We start from the raw sequence: 20,920 nt of genomic DNA on the forward strand, positions 1-20,920 counted from the left end.
TGCCTGTTTGTTTATTGTTGCATCTTCTAGACTAATGCATAGTCTTACTTCAAGAGACAGCTTTGCATATACACACTGTGGCAGAGCTCCTTCTCTGCCTTGGTGGGTTCCGTGCTTCCTCTTAGCAGTGGGCTGAGGAATTCCTCTCTCCCTGGGAATTTCCCCACCCCCTGGGTTTACTGTCTGCACCTTTCGGAGGAGGGGTTGCTGCCGGCCTCCCTGACAGGGGAGGGGGAGGGGAGCCTCTTAGTCTCTGGTAGCTTCTCTGGGTGTAGTGGCAGCAGGCCAGACACCCAGTTCAGTCTCCCCCCTCTGCCAGGGTCTCTTCCCCCAAACCTCTGGGGCCCAGAAGGGCTGTACGCCCGGTTGGGTAGGGTTTCCCCTGCTCCTCACCTCTATACCTGTGAGGTCTTCCTTCTGGCATTTGTCAGTGTCTGCACCATCCAGCTCTCCAGTAGCATGCCTGCTCCCCCAGCTCCCATTGTGCACACCTATCTGACTGGAGGGGAGGCTTTTAACAGGTTCTGGCAGGCCCTTGATTAGCCCCAGGTGTCCTAATTAACCTGGAGTAACCCCTGTTCAATTACCAGGGGAAAAGGGACCTGCTTATCCTGGGCCTTCTCTCATTTATGCACACCCTATCCGTGGCCCCACAAAATCGCAGGACCTCCTCATCAACCTCCGCCTGGCAATGGCCAAAGTGGCCATCTACAACACCAGGGAGAGGATGTTGGTTGAGGGGGTTCTTTGCGACTGTGAGGTCTATTTTCTGTCCTCCCTCCATTCATGCATCCAGGCAGAGTTCCTCTGGGAGGCATCTGCTGGCTCCCTTGACACCTTCAAGGAGCAGTGGGCGCTGTCCGGGGTTCTCTGCTTGGTGTCCCTTTTGGTTCTCTCTTTTTGACCCTTTGACCTTCACACCTGCCCATGTTTTCTTTTTTATTGTCCCCTGTAAGTAGTTGAGTTCCCGGGCTCAGTGGATCCTCCCCAAAGGCTGAGGGAGGGTCCTTTAGCCATGGACGGGCTTACGCCCGTCCACTTCCCCTGGAATTTTCAATAGGACCACTCTCCTATAGCTGTCTGGCCTGATCCCGTCACAACACAGACTAAAGTATTATCGTAATGCATATATCTCATGAAATGTATTGTATTTTCCTAATAAAACACGTAATTTTTTATATATTTGAATGATGCAAAAGTAGAGTGAAAATCAGAAAAAAAACTAATAATACTTTTTGTAAAACCTGCAATTTTTTTGGTAAAAATTGGTTTAAACTGAAAACGAAGGGGCTTATCAACAGAACATCGCTAAAGCTAATAGACCTATTCCAATTAAATCAAACTGAGGACCTTGCCCTTTTCTTGCAGAGATTGGCTCCTGGGTGAGTTCCGCCTGGCTTCAGATTAATACAGGTATGCGTAGGGAAATACTATAAGGAAGGAAATTAAATATGGAGCTGTTCTGTGTATGTATTGGTTGTGTCCACACTTTGTCTGATTAATTTAAAATCTGGATATTTTATTAGTCCCTTAATAAACCCTCAATTCCCGGGGGAAAGTGGTGGCCTAAAGTGACTAACATTTTAGCCAGGATAATTCACTGTTAATCTGTGGTAAAGAGAAAGGCCTTAAAGGAGTTAATAAAATTGTTCCTTGTTTCAACACAAGAAAATCCCAAAACTCTTAGTCATTAGTTGTATATTAAATTGGGAAGCACCGTCCATCCCATCCTTATTCCTTAATATAGAGGAACCACACGACACCAAAAGGTGCTGTTAAAATCCTGTTTTATTATAACGCCAAGACAATTATTTCATTTCCCTTAGGACAGTGCCTCTCATACAATCCTTTCAGTTCAATTAATGCCAGCTCTTTCTAGCCAGTCTCTCATTTACAGTGATGAAAAGTGTCTGGTTCATTAAGTCCACAGCCAGCGTGTTGGTCTCTATTTTTCCAATGATGGAAATTGACTCAGTGGCTCAGTCCAGAGATAAGAGTCTCCTCTTCCAAACTGTGATGGTCTCACTGAAGCAGGCTGCAGTGGAATGGTCTATCAGGCTCCGGTATGGAAAGTCTCACGCTGATTCAGTCTCTCATAGTCTCTCGTCAAGAATTGCTGGGGTAGAGGTTGGTCCCTCTGGCAGAATGTAGGTTGCTTGGGGTTTTTTTGGCATGTCTAAAGCAACATCAGTTCTTTAATCAGGAGGGTGCTGAGGTGTCCCAGGCTGGCGTTTGCTCCTCTCCCTTCTCCCCTCTTGTTCTTTCTCTGATCCCAGCCAGGAGGCACCCTAGGGAGAAGGGGAGGGATGTTGCTCTAGTGAGACCTCTTCGAGACTGGGGTGGCCGAGCGCCTGACCCGTTTCCTTGGCATCACCTGCTGCAGGGCGGCTTGCACCTGCAAAGGGCCAATCGTGGGGCGGTGGCTCAGCTTCCTCAGCTGCTCAGCCTGCGTGGACACCTTTTTGTAGATGTCGTTGATGAAGGAGATCATCAGCCCTTTGGCCTTGTTTGACAAGCGCCTGTTGTCCCGTTGCAATCGCCTCAGCATCTTGGCATTGTGTGGGGTGGGGGAGGGTTTCTTCCCACGGGGGCTCTTTCCGTGCTTCCCCACTGGCTTCCGCCTGGCCTGCCTCCTTTGCTTGTCCTCGGACTTCCTCTGCTTGGCCTGGGACTTCCTCCTATAATGCTGTCTTCTCTGAGTCTGGGCCTTTTTCCTCCCTCTCTGGGCAGCAGCCATTGCTCCACTCTGCTTTCACTTAGCTCAGCTCAGCCCCTTTGCCAGCAAATGCTGCTGACCTCCCTCCCGCTGTACACATATATAGTGACAGGCATTCAAATGAGGGTCCGATTCTGAGCACAGTGATTGGCTGGCTGGAACCACACCCCCAGCTGGTCACAATGGGATGATATCGGTACAGACCTATGCATTTCATAATGGGCAACCCTGGGCCGTTCTCTCCCTTTTGGAAATGAAAGGGATGGTAATATGCCTCCTGTTCATTGGGCAGTGGCAAGCTGGTTAGGTCAATTAGGTTGCTTTATTATTAATTATTATTAATATTACACTGCTCTACAGCCAAAATGCTTCTGAAATAAATATAGTCAAACTTTACTAATTCTGGGTCACTGAGAACGAAAATGATGCTTAAAATTGTTGATTGGCTCTAGTTTTCAAGATATGCTATTGGGTCAGTATATACGAATGGCGGAGGATAAGGGAAGGGATCTCAATTTAAACCAGAAATGACTAAAATACATCTTTGACTGGATCTATGAATAAATCTATGACTGGGTTTGGACAGTACTTGCTTTTTAGGCAAAACAATGAATGATGCAATCTGAAGCTGGTATTGCGTCATACATGATATGAATTGCATCATGTTATTCCTAGAAGTCATGGATGATGCAATCATAACGAAGCTTACATCACTCTGCTGAACAAATTGCCCTATATCAGCTCTAGAAATCATACAGTGTCGTGCTCTCTTATTTGTCAGTGTTTGATTTTGCAAAGGGACACATTTCTGTTTAGCCAAAGCGAGCAGAGATGCCTCGTACTTGTGTGAACAGTGCAGATAAGTTCTGCTATGTTTGTGGTGAAGTGACTTTTGCATCACAAAAGCGCAGTATAACCACTATGGTTAAGAAAGCCTATCACCTTTATTTTGGCTGCAAAATTGGAGATCAGGACAAGAGGTGGGCCCCACACATATGCTGCAACGCTTGTGCAACAAATCTTCGCCAGTGGTTGAACAGGAAAAGGAAATCTATGCCTTTTGCAGTGCCAATGATTTGGAGAGAGCCAACAGATCATACCAGCAATTGTTACTTCTGCATGGTGCCTCCAGTTGGGAAAGGTGTATCAAAGAAGAAAAAGTGGACTGTGCATTATCCAAACATTCCATCAGCTATATGCCCAGTACTCCACGGAGAAGGACTGCCGGTTCCTGATGCACCAGAATCATTCTCACTTCAGTCAGACGAGGAAGAGGAAGAGGATGAAACTTCTGGTCCTGAACAATCAATGTCACAAGACCCACATTTTCTCCCATCCTCCTCCTCTGAACCACACCTCATAACACAAGGTGAACTGAATGACCTTGTCAGGGATTTGGAACTACCCAAGAGTAAGGCAGAGCTGTTGGGCTCCAGACTACAGCAGTGGAATCTCCTGGCAGGTGATGTTAGGGTTTCCATGTTCCGTGACCATCAAAAGGATCTTGTCCCATTCTTCTTCATGGAAGGTGATCTTGTAGCCTGCAACAACATCGATGGTGTGATGGCAGCCCTCAACATCGTTCACGATCCAGATGAGTGGAGACTGTTCATTGATTCATCGAAGACGAGTCTTAAAGCTGTTTTACTGCATAATGGCAATGTTTTGCCATCAATTCCAGTTGGTCATGCAGTCCATATGAAGGAAACCTATGACAACATGAAACAACTTTTGAGGTGCATAAACTATGACCAACACCAGTGGCAGCTTTGTGGCGATTTGAAGGTTGTTGCTCTCTTGCTTGGTCTGCAGACTGGATACACAAAGTACTGCTGTTTTCTCTGTGAATGGGATAGTCGTGCAAGAGATTCCCACTACATCAAGAAAGATTGGCCACTCCGACAGTCATTGGAGCCTGGGAGGAAAAGTGTTCAGCATCCACCACTTGTTGAATCAAGGAAGATTTTGTTACCACCCTTACACATCAAGCTGGGTCTGATGAAGAACTTTGTCAAGGCCATTGACAAAACACAAGCAGCTTTCAAGTACCTCCGTGGAAAATTTCCAAGGTTAAGTGAAGCTAAATAAAGGAAGGTGTCTTTGTTGGTCCTCAGATTCGTGAACTTCTTCGAGATGATGCATTTGACCATGCACTGCGTGGCAAGGAAAAGACGGCATGGAAAGCCTTCCAGTTAGTGGGAATAAATTTTCTCGGAAACAACAAGGCAGACAACTACAGGTTGTTGGTGGAAAACCTCCTCAAGGCATACAAAAGCCTTGATTGCAACATGTCACTAAAGATACATTTTTTGCACTCTCATCTAGATTTTTTTCCACCATACTGCGGAGCAGTGAGTGACGAGCACGGCGAGCGATTTCACCAGGACATTGCAACAATGGAGAAACGCTATCAGGGCAAATGGAGCCCATCAATGCTTGCAGACTATTGCTGGACAGTGACAAGAGATGCTCCATTTAATGAATACAAGAGACAAGCCAAGAAGCACCGAGTAGACACTGAATAGGACTAAACTATGTACATAATAGCTTTTTGCCTTTTGTTTCATAATAAATTTTATTTATATATCCCTTTTGCTGACTTTTAAAGTGTTACATAAACAGGAAAGGTGAAATATTATCATGTAAAGCAACCATAAACACATGAAAAGACCTAGGTTTACAATTTATGATTAAAACTCTTCTATCTACACAATATACATAGACATAAAATGTAAAAACTTAAATATCTTAGAAACAGTAGCCAATCAGTTGTTTTAATTGTCATATTTGAATTCAGCACATCAAAATACATAATAAATAGCACATTTTATCTCTGAAGCAGACGACTTCTCAAAAATTGTAGACCAGTGTTATTATTATTTTATAATAGACTCTAGCTGTGCTTTAGCTGATTGTTATTTACAACTGGTTCATTCTTATTTGGCTGTTCTTATTTTAGTCTGTTTATAATTATTTTTTTTATGTATATGGTTTATCAAGCTTTTTCCCTTTGGTTCTAGGTCCATTACAAACTGTCCCTAAGGGACTTACCCCCTTTTCAGGCTTCGCATTATTATTCCCTTATTATTCACTTTTATAAAAGTGTTGTGACATACTATACCTTGGGGGAGCATCTTGTAAACCCCATATTCTTCATCTGTATATAATTGTGATATTGCATATAAAGCATGCCCTGTGAGGTATCTATCCATATATGTATATCATTAATGCCTATGAAGTTATGAGAATTGTGTTGTATGGTTATCACTAAAACATGCTGTAAGTTGGGGAATCAGCCAGATATTAACTCCCCAGAGGCAACAGCAAGGAAAGTAACCAATGCCCAGGCAGATAGATGACTCAGTCCCCCTGAGGAGGGAGAACCCGACCACCACCACCTGCCTCCTTCCCTTGGGAGCGGTGGTCGTGGAACCCCCATCACTAGGACAGTGCATTTCATGCCTTCCAATCGGTGGAGTCTTCTTCTGCTCCCTTCCCTCAGATGTATCATCTAGCCCACTCTCCACATTAGTACCTGTGGAGAGAACATGAAAATGGTTGCTCATCTGCAGGGCCGGCTCTAGGCACCAGCAAAACAAGCTGGTGCTTGGGGCGGCACATTTTTAGGGGCGGCATTCTGGCGTGGGCCATGCCGCCCCTAAAAATGTGCCCCGGCCGCCCTAACTCACCTCCGCTGCTGCCGCTCGCGCGCCGCTGCTTGCCCTCCCTCCCAGGCTCTCAAACCCGGGAGGGAGGGGGAGATCCCGAGCGGTTGCGGCGCGCGAAACAGCTGATTGTGCGCTGCGGCCGCTCGGGATCTCCCCCTCCCTCCCGGGTTTGAGAGCCTGGGAGGGAGGGGGAGCAGCAGCGTGCAAATCACCTGTTTCGCGCGCCGCGGCTGCTCGGGATCTCCTCCTCCCTCACGGGTTTGAGAGCCTGGGAGGGAGGGGGAGACCCCGAGCAGCTGCGGCACGCGAAACAGCTGATTCGCGCGCCGCGGCCACTCGGGATCTCCCCCTCCCTCCCGGGTTTGAGAGCCTGGGAGGGAGGGGGAGACCCCGAGTGGCCGCGGCGCATGCGCTGCTTCTCCCTCTCCCTCTCCCTCCCAATGCACTCCCAATTCACACTTTTCAAACAATCAAGCGCACAGTCAAACTGACAAACTGACCAACTGTTCCCGCAACAGACACTCAGATACTCACCAACACAGCTCCCCTAATGCAGCACTTAGCATATCTCCTCTCGGACAGATCTCAGTCAAACTCCCTCTGTTAGCTTCTCAGCTGTTCGCCGCTCAGCTGGTTCGCAGTTATATATCTGTAACTGAAACCTTTTTGAACTTTGCTCAAAAAAATTGGTGTTAATAATACTATGATTATATCCCAACCATGATCTTAAAATAGTGTGGTACCACATATACATATATTTTAAAAGGGTATACAATTGACTTTTGTTGCAATGAAATAAAAATAATAAAAAATAGTCACATGACACACACAACATACAACACAGGACAACACACATGACATACAGGACAAACTTACAATTAAAAACAAATGGTGCCAGAATTCTATTCATAACTATACAAAACAAGGCAAACAAAAATAAAAAATAAAAAGGGTTAAATATTTGAATAAACAAGTTATTACTGTGATGGTGCACCCCACAAGGCTTTATAGAAATATGCTTATGAATGTATATATGACATAACTGGAATGTGTTTTATGCTACATATGCCATGTAACATATCTCTGTAAAGGTTATGATCTACTGAATCGATTCATCCTATTTGTATGCATGTGCCATTGTTGTATTCAAAGTCATAAATATTGGCTGTGTACTTGATTGATTTCTAAGTAGCCTTAGTAAAGCATTTGGTCAGCTTCTTGAGAAAGGAATGTACAAATTAAGTGCCCAATCAAGAAACACTTAAAGGACAATGAAGCTTGGAAGGCTCCAATCCACATAAGAAGTCTACCTGAGGACGTTCAGGGTAGCATGAAAACAATGGCTGCTGCCTGTAAAAACTGAGTCATGCATGGACATGTGACTTGCCCGCATGACTCCAAAACTCCATCTTGGAGATGGACTTTGCACAGGAGAGAGGGGGTCTCCACTCACAAGAGAAAGTCTATTTAAGCCCGTGGGAGACCCCCCATTTTGTATTCAGCTGGCTCAAGAGATAGTCTCTCCACCCCCAAGGATACCTGAAAGAAACTGGAACAAAGGACAGTAACTACAGGGGTTGTGAGTGATTGCTGGACCCAGACTAGAAGGAGACTAGTCTGTAAAAGGAAGCTTACTGGAACACTACTGAGGGTGAGGTTTTATCTGTATTCAGTTTTCTTACTGTATTAGACTCAGACTTGCGTGTTTTATTTTATTTCACTTGGTAATTCACTTTGTTCTGTCTGTTACTACTTGAAACCAATTAAATCCTACTTTGTGTATTTAATAACATCATTTTTTACTTATTAATTAACCCAGAGCATGTATTAATACCTGGGGGGCGGGGAACAACTGTGCATATCTCTGTATCAATGTTATAGAGGGCGAACAATTTATGAGGGTAAAACGGATTTATTTGGGCTTAGACCCGATTGGGAGTTGGGCATCTGAGTGTTAAAGACAGGAACACTTCTTAACCTGCTTATAATTAAGCCTACAGCTGTTAGGGGATGTGGTTCAGACCTGAGTCTGGGTTTGCAGCAGGCTAGCAGGTCTGGCTCAAACCAGGCAGGGCACTGAAGTCCCAAGCTAGGAGGGCAGGGAAAGCAGGGGCAGAAGTAGGCTTGGCACATCAGTTGGTAGCCCCAAGGGGTTTCTGTGCTCCAACCCATCACAATTACCTTATTTTAAACTTTTAACAAAAATTGATAAAAAAATATTAATATTTGTCAAATTTATTTGATTAATTTGCATTACTTTATATTTAACATTATTTTAAAACTCTGCTATATGGAAATAAAAAAAGCCCATGTTTCAAATATTAGTGAGTGGTTAGGATTAGAAGCAGAGTATGCATTTCTGTTGCTTGGCAACCATATCTTCAAGAAAGTTAGGAATAATTCCAGCTGTAGCATTCCTGAAGGGTTAAAATAATTAATTTACTGGATTTATTTAAAGTAAAGATTTTACCTTGTTTTCTTTTTGTTTCTTGTTTTGTTCTGTTTTCAATTGCTTTATCTTTTGGAGGTTTCGGTAAAAACTATAACTTTTAACTTTTAACACAGAGAAAGAGTTGAAGTGAGGAGAGGCAAGGGAAAGGGGGTGGGGAGCATGAAGAGCTACCTAGGAAGGTAGTGAGACTTGAGCCAAGAGAGATTAACTCTTAAGGCACAGGCGGCAGCAGCAAGTTTAGCAAACTGATAAAAGATATAAAAGAAAACCTACTGGTATGTAAAAATATTTGAGAAAGGAGGTTATATTTTTAGTTGAGTGCCAAGTGTGTTTCCATGGGTCAAAGCAGTTGGGAAACCGCACCCTGGGTTTTTATCCTGGCTCTGAGATAAGAGTGGGGGTAATTATCTGCTCTTGTAAAACCTGAATTTGTTCCCCCAGTGTCTGTTGTTTTGGTCTGCATGCCAGACTGATTGCAGGAGTGCCCTTTTTTTCCTGCAGTTAACTGTTGTTGGGCAACTCCATATGTTAATGCACCGATTTTAGGTGTTAACCTGCTCAATTTTAGTTTTTGACTTTGAAATTCCTTTCTGTTCACTCCCCTGCAATTGAGTCGCAGCTCCTGTCTTGTAATGTGCTCTGTGAACTGTTCCATCTTTTCCTTCATTTGATTTACCAATTCAGTGAAAGTATTGTGTGCTACTTTTTCCATTTTACTTGTCCCGTTCTGACAAGCACCAGTCTAGGACCCAGTTTAGGTTTTACCAGAACCTGGCTTTTATCACAAGGTGGTGGTTGCACTGCAGTGGATCCCGTTTCATCTTTTAATTTTGCTAGGGCCAACTTTTTCAACTTCTGTCCCCATTCTTCAGGCACAGGAGAGCTACCTGAAGCCTGTTGTTTGCCACCAATATTTATAACAGGGGACGGCACATGTATTTTTTGTAGGTTCCTTGCAGCTGTTTCCAATGTTTTATTCTGTTCCTGTGCTGGCTGTCTCTGGGCTGCTTGCCACCCTGGAAGGGGGCTGGGAGCATTCCAGGGCTGTGTAGCTTCTTTTGATTCTTTTAACTCTTTCTTTGTTACTGTTACTTGCCCCACCAATTTTGTGGCGTGCTGTTTTAACTATTTAATAACCATGGTTATAGTTTGCAATATTTTACATTTTAAGGCTACAATCTCTGCCCTAGCCTTACAAATTACATTGCATATTTCTTCCCCATTATATTTTTTAAACTCTGTGGGGATTTGCAGGGAGGGGTTAAGGGGGTTCCCTAGCTCATGGTTTTCTGTCATGTTAGATCGCGATTCCTACAGCGGACAACTCGCTTACTCACCAGATCAGCGGTCGGGGTCACCAATGTCATCATACGTCACCAGTGTGGTGCTCTGCTCTATCCACTGTGGATAACAATCGGCTGCATGCATGTGTTCCCTCTGTGTGCTATCCCGGCTCTGCGCAGGTAGCTGACACAGCAGACCCCAAGAGAACCCCCAATGAGCACAGACTCCAATAAGGTACAAAGGCACCCGGACAGGTTTATTGTCAAACGAAGCACAGTAATAGTTTCCCGCAGACTCTACAGGACATACTACGAATATGTACCCGCTGCCAATGGACCGGCTCAGTCAGTGGTGGGACTCTCCACTGCCCCCTCAGCCAGACAAAGACATCCACTTATACACAGGTACAAACAAGTTACCCATCACTCCTGACGCATTGAGGTGCAACCCCTCTACGTGTTAGGGTGCTGCCTCTCTCCCAGTACATGTTGGTTCGAACAAACAACTCTATTCGTCATATTATCCTTTTGACCCCGTCTTTAGGATTGGTCAGACTGTTCCTCATTATCTCTGTGGAATGTGTTCATACCAGAATGTTCTGGTGCCATCCTGACACCTGTTCATCCTATTAGTACTTGATACCTTTTAGATATGTGTATACGTGCAATTAGTAGCCTTCTTCTTGCCAACTTCTGTGAGCAGGTCCTGCCTCTGGCTCACAGCTTAACTTTGCATTATGTTAGCAAAATCTTGACCATTACTTTAGCTCAGGCCTTAGGCCTCATAAAGGGCCTCTGATACTAGGGTTTATGTTTAAGGGCCTCATCTTACTACAGCTAGTACCAGTGCATGCCAGGTTAAGATGCCATTCAACTTGGGCCACTGAAGCATCTGTATCATTCTCAAGCACACGTATGCAAAGCAGCAACCTAGTTAGGTGTGTACTTTCAGGGACCACACCTCTTTAGACTTAGCATTGTACTCCAGTGCTTGCTTTGGGAAAGCGGTGCCAGAGTCCACATTACATTAAGAACTGCACACCCACTATCCTCCTGGGTGGCAGTGTTCACTGATCTCCCAGGACTGGGAATGCACAGAGTTAATTCACTCTGAGGACACGGAGAGGTTATTTATTATGTTCACAGCATACAGACAAGAGAAGTTAGATAAAAACATAAAATACTCTTGCTGGAAGGTTGCAGTGTAACATGATTTTATTTATTAGACTACAGAACCTTAACACACTAGAACCCAAAACAGAGAGAGACAAAGCAGTCTGCTCCCTAAAACAGAGAGGCACAACTCATCCCACTTTACTCTTGGCAAGCATCTGTCTGCAGAATATGAACTGCCCATTGCTGCTGGACCCAGATCCATGCTTCTCTACAGAATCACCTGGCCTGCAAGCAGGACCAGGAAAACCTCTTGAAATATAAAGTGACAGCCAACAATTTTAACTCTAATAAGTAACTGTGGTTCTCTGAGAACTACCTCTGTGAATTCCCACTGCCCACCCACCCACACCTTGGAGTTCTACATGACATCAGGGCTTTGCAGTACACAAGGAACTGAAATTGTTTAAGAGGGGTACACCCGCTATCCCCTCTCCCTGACCCTGATCTGCCCTAATAAGGGCAGCTGAAAGAGCACCCTCCCCCACTGATGACGCTGCACCTCCTGGCTGCATCAACCTTCCAGAGCAGTGGCTCTCAACCTTTCCAGACTACTGTACCCCTTTCAGGAGGCTGATTTGTCTTGAATACCCCCAAGTGTCACCTCATTTAAAAATGACTTGCTTACAAAATCAGACATAAAAATACACACTACTACTGAAAAAATGCTGATTTTCTCATTTTTGCCATATAATTATAAAATTATAAACTAAATCATTTGGAATATAAATATTGTACTTACATTTCAGTGTATAGTATATAGAGCTGTACAAACAAGTCATGGTTTGTATGAAATTTTAGTTTGTACTGACTTTGTTAGTGATTTTTATGTAGCCTGTTGTAAAACTAGACAAATATCTAGATGAGTTGATGTACCTCCTGAAAGACCTCTTAGTACCCCCAGGGTACATGTACCCCGGTTGAGACTCACTGCTCCCGAGGGTAGCAGGGATCCCACAAGGCTCGCACTGCCTGCCTCCTCTGCTGGATGGACCCTCCTCCTGACACAGTGGCTGTGTCTGCCTCTGACACCTGGATCCTCCAGCCAGGGTCACCCTCCCATAGGGAGCCAGAGCATGCAGCCCCCTCCACCAGGTGCTGCAGGGCCCTTTCCCATCCTGCTGGAGGGCCCCCCTAGACCACAGATCTTGGGAGAAAAGGCAAAGGCTTGTCTCAAAGGCTGATGTTCAGGAGATGGCAGGTAGGGAGCTACTCTGCTTGGCACTACGGATCTGTTTTCCCCCTTTCTATTGAGAGTGAAGAGCAAGATGAAGCCAGCTTTAGCCCTTCAGCTCCACAGAAGATTTTGTCCACCCTGAGCTCAACTTTTGACAGCTGTCTTATGATGTTGCAAGTACAGTTCCCCAGTCAAAGTCCCCATCTGAGACTGTGCCCAAAGTGGGCAGCAGCTGACAGCACCCAACTCTTGGAGGCAGCCACCAGAGCCCCTCAGGGGGGCTTGCCGCTGGTCTCAGGAGGGAAGTGAAAAAAACAGCAGCATAGACAACTCAACCCTGCCAGTGTCATTTTGGCTGCACGCTAGCTGAAGGCAGGTTCTAGATAATGCATCTTCTTGGATCGCTAAGACAGCTCTCCAGGCAGTGTTGATCGTGTAGTGGTTAGCATGGCTGATTTCTAAGCAGTTGGTTTGGAGTCAGTTCCTAGCCAACACAGTATTTTCATCAGCTCTTCCCCTTCTTTTACCACAGCAACTGCAGTGTTGCAAAGTAGAGAGAGGAGAGGAACTCTGCTTCTAGGTAGAGGGCTCTGTGGCCCAATGGAATGCATATTCACCTGCTTAAAAAAAACTGCCTTGCCTGGTTTATAACAGTTATTCAAAAGCTATGGGTTCAAATCCCCCCAGAGTCCCCTTACCTGCTCCCCGGCAGCCATTGTGCCTTTTACACAATAGGCAGTCACTTCAGGGTGACAAAATGGTGGGGCAAAGACAAAGCCAGAAAAGTGTGCCTGGCTACCAGTAGGGAGACGCCTCTGCATGCCTCTCAGTGGTGCAGCCAGGCATGCTTTCATCCCTAGAGAATTAAGAAAAAAATGGGAAAGGGAAACCAAAGCCCCTCCCAGTGGCTGAGGCCTGGTACAAGCTTTGTGCAGGTGCTTTTTTGCACCCCAGCTGGGTTCCCCCTTCTGTCTTTAGGGGGGTTGGGCCACTGGCACTTAGCAGTGGGCAGATGGGGTCCGGCAATCCCTGGCCTCACACTGAAGAGGCCGACGTTTAAGCCTCTCCACTAACTTGAGATGTTGACTCTTAAACCTCCCCACCTTCTGCTGCAGCTGGAGTCTTCAGCCTTCTTGTGTGGCTTCTCCTGCCGGGGAGAATGGGCCCTGCTGGGCTCCACTTGAAGAGGAAACCGGGGCCAGAAAGAATTGCGGCCAGCAGGTCAACCTCTTGCATCCGTAGGGGTGAGCTGGCGGCCCTGCTCCTTAGTCCCCGGCCCAGTAGCTCAGGCTGGTGCTCCCATGAGTGGGGGAGGCAGCTGAGGAAGGTGGCAGGCCCTGGGCCCCAGGCCCGTTCGGCCACTGGCTCATTCCAGGACCCCAGAGAGGGGAAGAGAGGAGGTGGCACTCCTCCCCTCAGAGTGGCTGTGCCCACCTCTGACTGCTGGATCCTCCTGCTGGGATCACCCTCCCCACATCCCGAGCAGGGAAGCCTCCTGCGCCAGGCGCTGCGGGGCCCTTTCCCAACCTGATGGAGGGCTCTCCTCCTCCACCGGCTGGACCCTCCTCCCCTCAGATTGGCTGTGCCCACCTCTGACTCCTGGATCCTCCTGCTGGGATTGGTGCACATGATGCAACAAGGGGGCTTAATATAATTGTATGTTGCTTTGCAGTCCTCTTTTTGCTTTCACTTAATAAAATAAAGATTGCTTTCAAACCAACACAATTCTTGAGAGAGTCAAACAAAAAAATTCATCAGCAGGGAGGGGGATGGAGGTTGGGGGATGGAAAGGTCTCAAGAGGAGGATTTGTGTATGTCCAGGGATCATACCCAACCTTCTCCTTTGGAATACGATACAGCGGGTGCTGTACTTCAGCAGGGCCAAACTGCAGAGGGATGGGTGTTGAGTGCAGTGGGTAGTGGGAGTCCACAGTGCTGGACTGTGAGGAGGGAGGATTGGAATGCTGCGGGTGTAGCCTGGAGCCAGGAGGTTGCTAACAGTGTGTTGGTGGTGTGTGGGGAGCACATGGGAAAAAGTTTTGCGACAGCGGCTGCAGGGTGGGGCGGGCATGGAGCTGCTCAGTTTGAAGAGGTACTATCACCTGGAGCATGTCCACTTGATGCTCCATTACGTTTAAGAGCCGCTCCGTGGCTTCTTTCTGGTGTGCCGCGTTCTCCTTTCGGTCCCTCTTCTCGCTGTCCCACCAGTCCTTCAATTCCTGTTTCTCGGCGGCGGAGTGCATCATAACCTCACAGAGAAAGTCCTCCTTAGTTCTTCGTGGACACTTTCTAATTCTGCGCAGCCGTTCTGCTGCCGATAACGAAGAGGGAGGCTGGGATCTCATATCTCTGTGACGTTTAAATGCAACATTTTACAGAAGCAGTATTGTTTGCAACACAGACAACACTGATTTAGTGCTTTAAAACACAGCCAGTACTCACACACCTGTCACTAACTGGCTGACCCCAGGCAAGCACACATGAGCCACAAGACCCCCAAAATGTTGAGTAGCCACAGGGGCAGGGTAAATCACTCTTCCGGGACTCTGCTGTACACTGGACGATACAAAATTACTCCAGATAAGCAGGTAGCGAAGAGTTGCAAAGGGATCTCATTAAACTGGGTGACTGGGTGACAAAATTGCAGATGAAATTCAATGTTGATAAGTGCAAAGTAATGCACACTGGAAAACATAATCCCAACTGTATATACACAATATGATGGGGTTTAAATCAGCTGTTACCACTCAAGAAAGATCTTGGAGCCACTGTGGATAGTTCTCTGAAAACATCTGCTCAATGTGCAGTAGCAGTCCAAAAAGCAAACAGAATGTTAGGAACGATTAGGAAAGAGATAGAGAATAACATATATCATAATGCCACTATATAATTCCATGATACCCCCACACCTTGAATACTGCGTGCGGATGTGGTGGCCCCACCTCAAAAAAGGTATTTTAGAATTGGAAGTTACAGAGAAAGGCAACAAAAATTATTATGGGTATGAAACGGCTCCCATACGAGGAGAGATTTAAAAGACTGGGACTGTTCTTTTCAGAAAAGAGAGAAGTAAGAAGGGATCTGATAGAGATCTGAAATAATGAATGCTACGGAGAAAGTGACTCAATGAAATTAATAGGCAGCAGGTTTAAAATAAACAAGAGGAAGTACTTCACACAATGCACCGTCAAACTGTGGAAATCGTTGTCATGGGATGTTGTGAAGGCCAAAACTGTAACTGAGTTCAAAAAAGAATTAGATAAGTTCATGGAGGACAGGTCCATCAATGGCTACTAGCCAAGATTGTCAGGGACGCAACCCCATGCTCTGAGTGTTCCTAAACCTCTGACTGCCAGAAGCTGGGACTGGACGACAGGGGATGGATCACTTAATAATTGCCCTGTTCTGTTCACTCCCTCTGAAGCAACTAGCTCTGGCCACAGTGAGAAGACAGAATACTCAGTTAGATAGACCGTTGGTCTCATCCAATATGGCTGTTCTTATGTTTAGGTCTCTTCCTCTCTCCCCACCTACTGTATTGCAGCTGCTCCCAGGTGTTCCTGGTACAGCATGTGAGAATTCCAGCCTAGGAATGGTTGTATGTCGGGTTATTATTCTGTCTGGCTGCCAAAATTTTCCCGAGGAAGACAAGCAACAGAGGGGAAATGGTAATTGTTATCTCCGCAATAGCTGAAGAGAGTTTCCTGTAACAAAGAAGAAGCAACTCTCTAGGCTTCGGGCATAACCTCTACAGAATTGCAAAGACTGGATGCAAACAGTGGCGGTATGACAGCTCCTCAAAGGAAAGGGCACAAGCATATTTTATAATATCAGGCAAAATAAAGAGAGGGGTCACTACCAGTTCCACCTGTAATAAAACCAAATGAATATATTAACATAAAAAGAAATAAAAATAAAATTGTATTAAAATGAGAATACTACAGTATCACTCATTTCCACACATTTATTTCGACAGTCTCCTTGGGTCGATCATAAGTCTATAAATTCACATATCAAACTGATTGGCCAAAGCACACAGCCCATAGTCAACAAGTTGCCAGATTTTACGATCCCTTCATTTACATAAGGGAGGGAACTGGTTGAGATCACAAAGGGTGTTGCCATGAAGCCCATGCTGCACTGGTCACAATGCAGTTGCCTGGAGTGGCAGCCCAGCTACCCAATCAGCTGGCACAGAGGGAACTCCTCATTTGTGTGCCAGCTCCTTTGACTGGTCAGATCTGGGAGGAGGCCAGTGGCATTTGCAGGTGGAGAAGAGCTGAGCAGAGTGGAGCCATGGCAGCCGCCCAGGGAGGGAAGAGGAGACAGCCTCTGAGGAGACAGAAGGCCCAGCAAGATGAGCCACAGGCCGCCCCCAAGCAGGGGAAGCCCCAGCCCCAGGCAGGGCATCAGATGAGGCAGAAGCCAGTGGCGAAGCGGCTGAAGACCTGCCAGGGGAAGAAGGGCCTGGGGAAGAATGGTGTTCCCACCCGCTACGCCTCCAAGATGCTGCAGCAGATGAGAAAGGTGCGCATGTCGGCCAAGGCCAAGGGGCTGATGAAATCCTTCATGGCCGATCTCTACAGCCAGGTATCCACGGAGGCCGAGCACCTGAGGAAGCAGAAACGGCTTCCTGCCCTGGGCTCCTCGGAGGTGCGAGCTGCCCTGCAGCAAGTGATGCCGAGGGAAGTGGCCAAGCACTCGGCCACCCCCATCGGCAACGAGTCCTCATAGAGAAACATCCCTCCCTTCTCCTCGGGGGCAAGCCTGGCTGGGGGGAGAGAACGAACAAGAGGGGAGAAGAGAGAGAAACAAGCACCAGCCTGAGAGACACCAACACCTGCCTGATTAGAAAGAGGACATTGCTTAAAAGATGATGAGAGAATTTTCCTTAGGTGCCAACCTCACAATTTTTTATGCAAGAGACTGAGCTATAGGAGAGACTGCATCACTGAGAGACACTTTCCATTGCTGCAAACCAGAAACCATCCTGCTGCAGCCTGAAATAACCGAGAAACTCTTCTTTGTAAAACAGAACTTTGTCAGATCTCCACACTGAGTGAGAGACAGTCCAAGATGCAACCCTTGTGCTGCATCCAGAAGCGCTGAACAAGATCCTAGACAAAAAGAGCCTAACATCTCTGTACTGGACCAATGAAATAGACTGGTCTTCCTTGGGAAGAAGAGATCTCCATACTGAGGACTGAATGAGCCAGAGACTCCATCATGGTGAAACAGAAAGAAGAGACAAAATAGAGAGATTTGTCCTCACTCGAAATGAGAGGATGATATGTGATGTGCATTATCCTAAAGCAAATAAAAACATCATCTTTCCATTATAATAAAACAGGATTTTTAACAGCAGTTTTTGGTCTCACGTATTTCCTTTGTCTTAAAGACCAATGCTGGGGTGGATTGTACTCGAGAATTTAATCTAAAACGTTAGTAAAATTGTAACTTTCTGCTGTGCTGAATAAAAAGAGGAGGAGGGTTCTATGCAACTTCTTCAGTCCTGTTTGCTTATTGCTGTTTAAAAACAATAGCCACCCAAAGATGGTAAGAGTGGCCATTTAAAGCCGCCTTTGGGGGGTTGAGGAGCAGTAAAGGTTCTAATAAGATCCCTAGATTTAAAGCCACTCAGATCAAGGGTTGCCATACATCTTCATAGAAAGAGAAGTCACAGCCCTCTCCAGTTCCTTCAGATTTATTCCTCTTTATTCCTATTCTGCTAAACGGCTCCCTTGCCTTCGGCTCTCCCTGACCCTCAGCTTTGGATCACCAGCTTAGATGTGAGCAGGCAACTCCCTCTGCTGTTCTCTGGCCTTCAGCCTTTTCCAGAAGAGCTGGGCAGCCAGCCAGCAAATCCGTCAGCCACTCTCCTACCTTCAGCCTTCTCCCCAGAACTAACTATACCTCCTTCCAGGCCCTTCCACAGCTCCCTGGTCTCTGGAAGCTCTCACCTGTCCTTTTCCTGGCTGTCTATGTCCATGCTGTAAGGCAACCCACATTCATTAGGTCTATCCCTCTAGGGTCCACCAGGTGGGAGGCAGCTGATGAGTCACAGGTACACGGGCCCTGCTAACTCTTAAAGGGCCAGTGTCACCCTCTGTCAATCCCTTTACAAACACGGTTGTTGAGAAGGCTGCATAGAACTAATTTTAGCTACACCTAAATTCTTCCAGTTACTGGGATGCCAACGAGTCCGGCTTTATACCTAGAGTTGGCCTAGGATCTGATCTATTTGGCCGATAATTTCCTTCTGGTGAAGCATGAAGATCAACTGTCCATTTACACTTCCCTCATTTTTTTTGGCAGCCTTTGGTATGGTTGATCAGGAGGTGTTAGAACTGCTCTGTGGTACCTGATGGGGCAGAGGGAACTGTTGATATAAGTGGCTCTGTTCTTTAATCTCTGGGAGGTCACTGACTCACCGTTCTTATGGGCTCCTGCATGGATCCATCCTGTCTGACACCTCTTTTAGATTAAGATAGTGGAAACTGGGAGATGTTTTGGGTTGGACAAATCATCAGGATGCTAAAGATACCCAGCTCGTCGAACTCAGATGCTCCCGCCCCTTGTTCTCGCAGGACCAGCTGCTGCAAATCACTGTAACTTCACTGAAGTTCATGGAGCTATACCAGTTTACACTGGCTGAGGACATGGTCCTTATATATACAGCATCATAAGGGAAAAGCCAGCTAGCTTCAGCTCCAGACAGATGTAGGTAATATTGGTAAGATTTGGGCTAAATATGGAAAATCTAAAGAGAGATGTAGACTGGTCTCTCTATGGAGTGGCTATTCCCACCCTTTGAGGGATTTTAATCCTGAAGTTTTTTAGACTCTTAATAACTCTCAATTCCCCAGTGACACTGGTGGAACAAAAGCATCTTTTAACATTTTAGATGGGATAATCTCTGATAACAAAAGAGGCCTGGAAGAGGTTTGCAAAATTCCACCCCCTTTCTCACTAAAGCAAAAACACACACAACTCTTACTCGTAAGCTTTCTGACACACAATCCACCCCCACCATCATTAATCCCTAAGATAAAGGAAGCACATCACACTGAAAAACGCTGCTAAAATCCTGTTTTATTATAATGCCAAGATGACTATTTCATTTCCCTTAGGAAAACACCTTACATACAGTCCTTTCAGTTCAAATTGATGCCAGATCTTTCTAGTCTCTTTCTAGGGTTTCTCATTTATAGTCCACAACCAACATGATGGTCTCTTCTTTCCAATGGCCGAAATTCTTTCACACTGACTCAGTTAAGAGATGATGATCCCTTCTCCTCCTCCCTACCCCCCTATCCCTGCCACGATGATCTCATTGAGTCAGATCGCAATAGAATGGTCACTCATTCTCAAGCCTGGAAAATGTCTTTCACTGATTCAGTCTCTCATATGGCTGGTCCCTCAATAATGCAGAGAGTGTAGGTTTTTCTTGGCATCTTTAAGGCAATGTCAGGTCTTTAGCAGGCAAGTGGTAGTGTCTCAGGCTGGTGTTTTCTCCTCTCCCTTCTCCCTTTTCTCTTGTCCCAGCCAGGGTGCACTTCAGGGGGAGAAGGGGAGGGATTATTTCTCTACCGAGACCTCTTTGAGAAAGAGGTGGCCGGCTGCCTAGCCTGTTTTGTCGGCATCACCTCCTGCAGGGCGGCTTGCATTTGGGAGGAGCCAATGGTGGGGTTGTGGCTTTGCTTCCTCAAGCGGTTGGCCTCTGAGGACACCTTTCTGTACATGTTGTTCATGAAGGAGATCATCAGCCCTTTGGCCTGGCTTGACATTTGCCCATTGCTCCGCTGCAGCTGTCTCAGCATCTTGGAGTCGTACGGGGTGGGAGAGCGCTTCTTCCCAGGCCTGCTCTTCCCACGCTTCCTTGCTGGTGTCTGACTTGCTTGCCTCCTTCGCTTGTCCTGGGACTTCCTCCGCTTGGCCTGGGATTTCCTCCCATAGTGCTTCTGTCTCCTCCGAGTCTGAGTCTTCTTCCTCCCTCTCTGGGAAGCAGCCATTGCTCTGCTTTGCTTTCACTCAGCTCAGCTCAGCCCCTTTGCCTGCAAATGCCGCTGGCCTTCACCCTGCTGTACTCATATATAGTGGCAGGCATTCAAATGAGGGGCTGACTCTGAGCCCATTGATTGGCTGGTCGGAACAATGCCCAGCTAGTCACAATGTGATGATATCGGTACAGATCCACATGCCTCATAATGGGCAACCATGGGTCATTAGCCCCCCCCCCCCCCCCCACACACACACACACACAGAAATGAAGGGGATTCATAGATGATAAAGCCAGAAGGAACTATAGTGATCTTCGAGTCTGACCTCCTGTACAACTCAGGCCATAGGACTTCCCTGAATTAATGGTTACATCTCACCTGCTGACTGGCCAATGGAGGGATAAATAGTATAATAAAGTTTATATGGCAATTTGATGGGTTATACTGGCGT

At 46.4% G+C, this 20,920-nt stretch overlaps 1 protein-coding gene across 1 annotated transcript; it reads right to left on the bottom strand.

The window, feature by feature from the left end:
• Positions 1-2,314: 2,314 nt before the first annotated feature.
• Positions 2,315-2,737, bottom strand: LOC135974563 (uncharacterized). The gene has a single exon (XM_065562967.1). The coding sequence runs from the start codon at positions 2,735-2,737 to the stop codon at positions 2,315-2,317; it is 423 nt and encodes a 140-aa protein (XP_065419039.1).
• Positions 2,738-20,920: the final 18,183 nt, after the last annotated feature.

Source organism: Chrysemys picta, chromosome 12, assembly GCF_011386835.1.
Source record: "Chrysemys picta bellii isolate R12L10 chromosome 12, ASM1138683v2, whole genome shotgun sequence".
Classification (NCBI taxonomy): domain Eukaryota; kingdom Metazoa; phylum Chordata; order Testudines; family Emydidae; genus Chrysemys; species Chrysemys picta.

What these genes read in the sequence shown, in the direction of transcription:
- LOC135974563 (XM_065562967.1), bottom strand. Translation starts at nt 2,737, where the DNA reads ATGGCTGCTGCCCAGAGAGGGAGGAAAAAGGCCCAGACTCAGAGAAGA.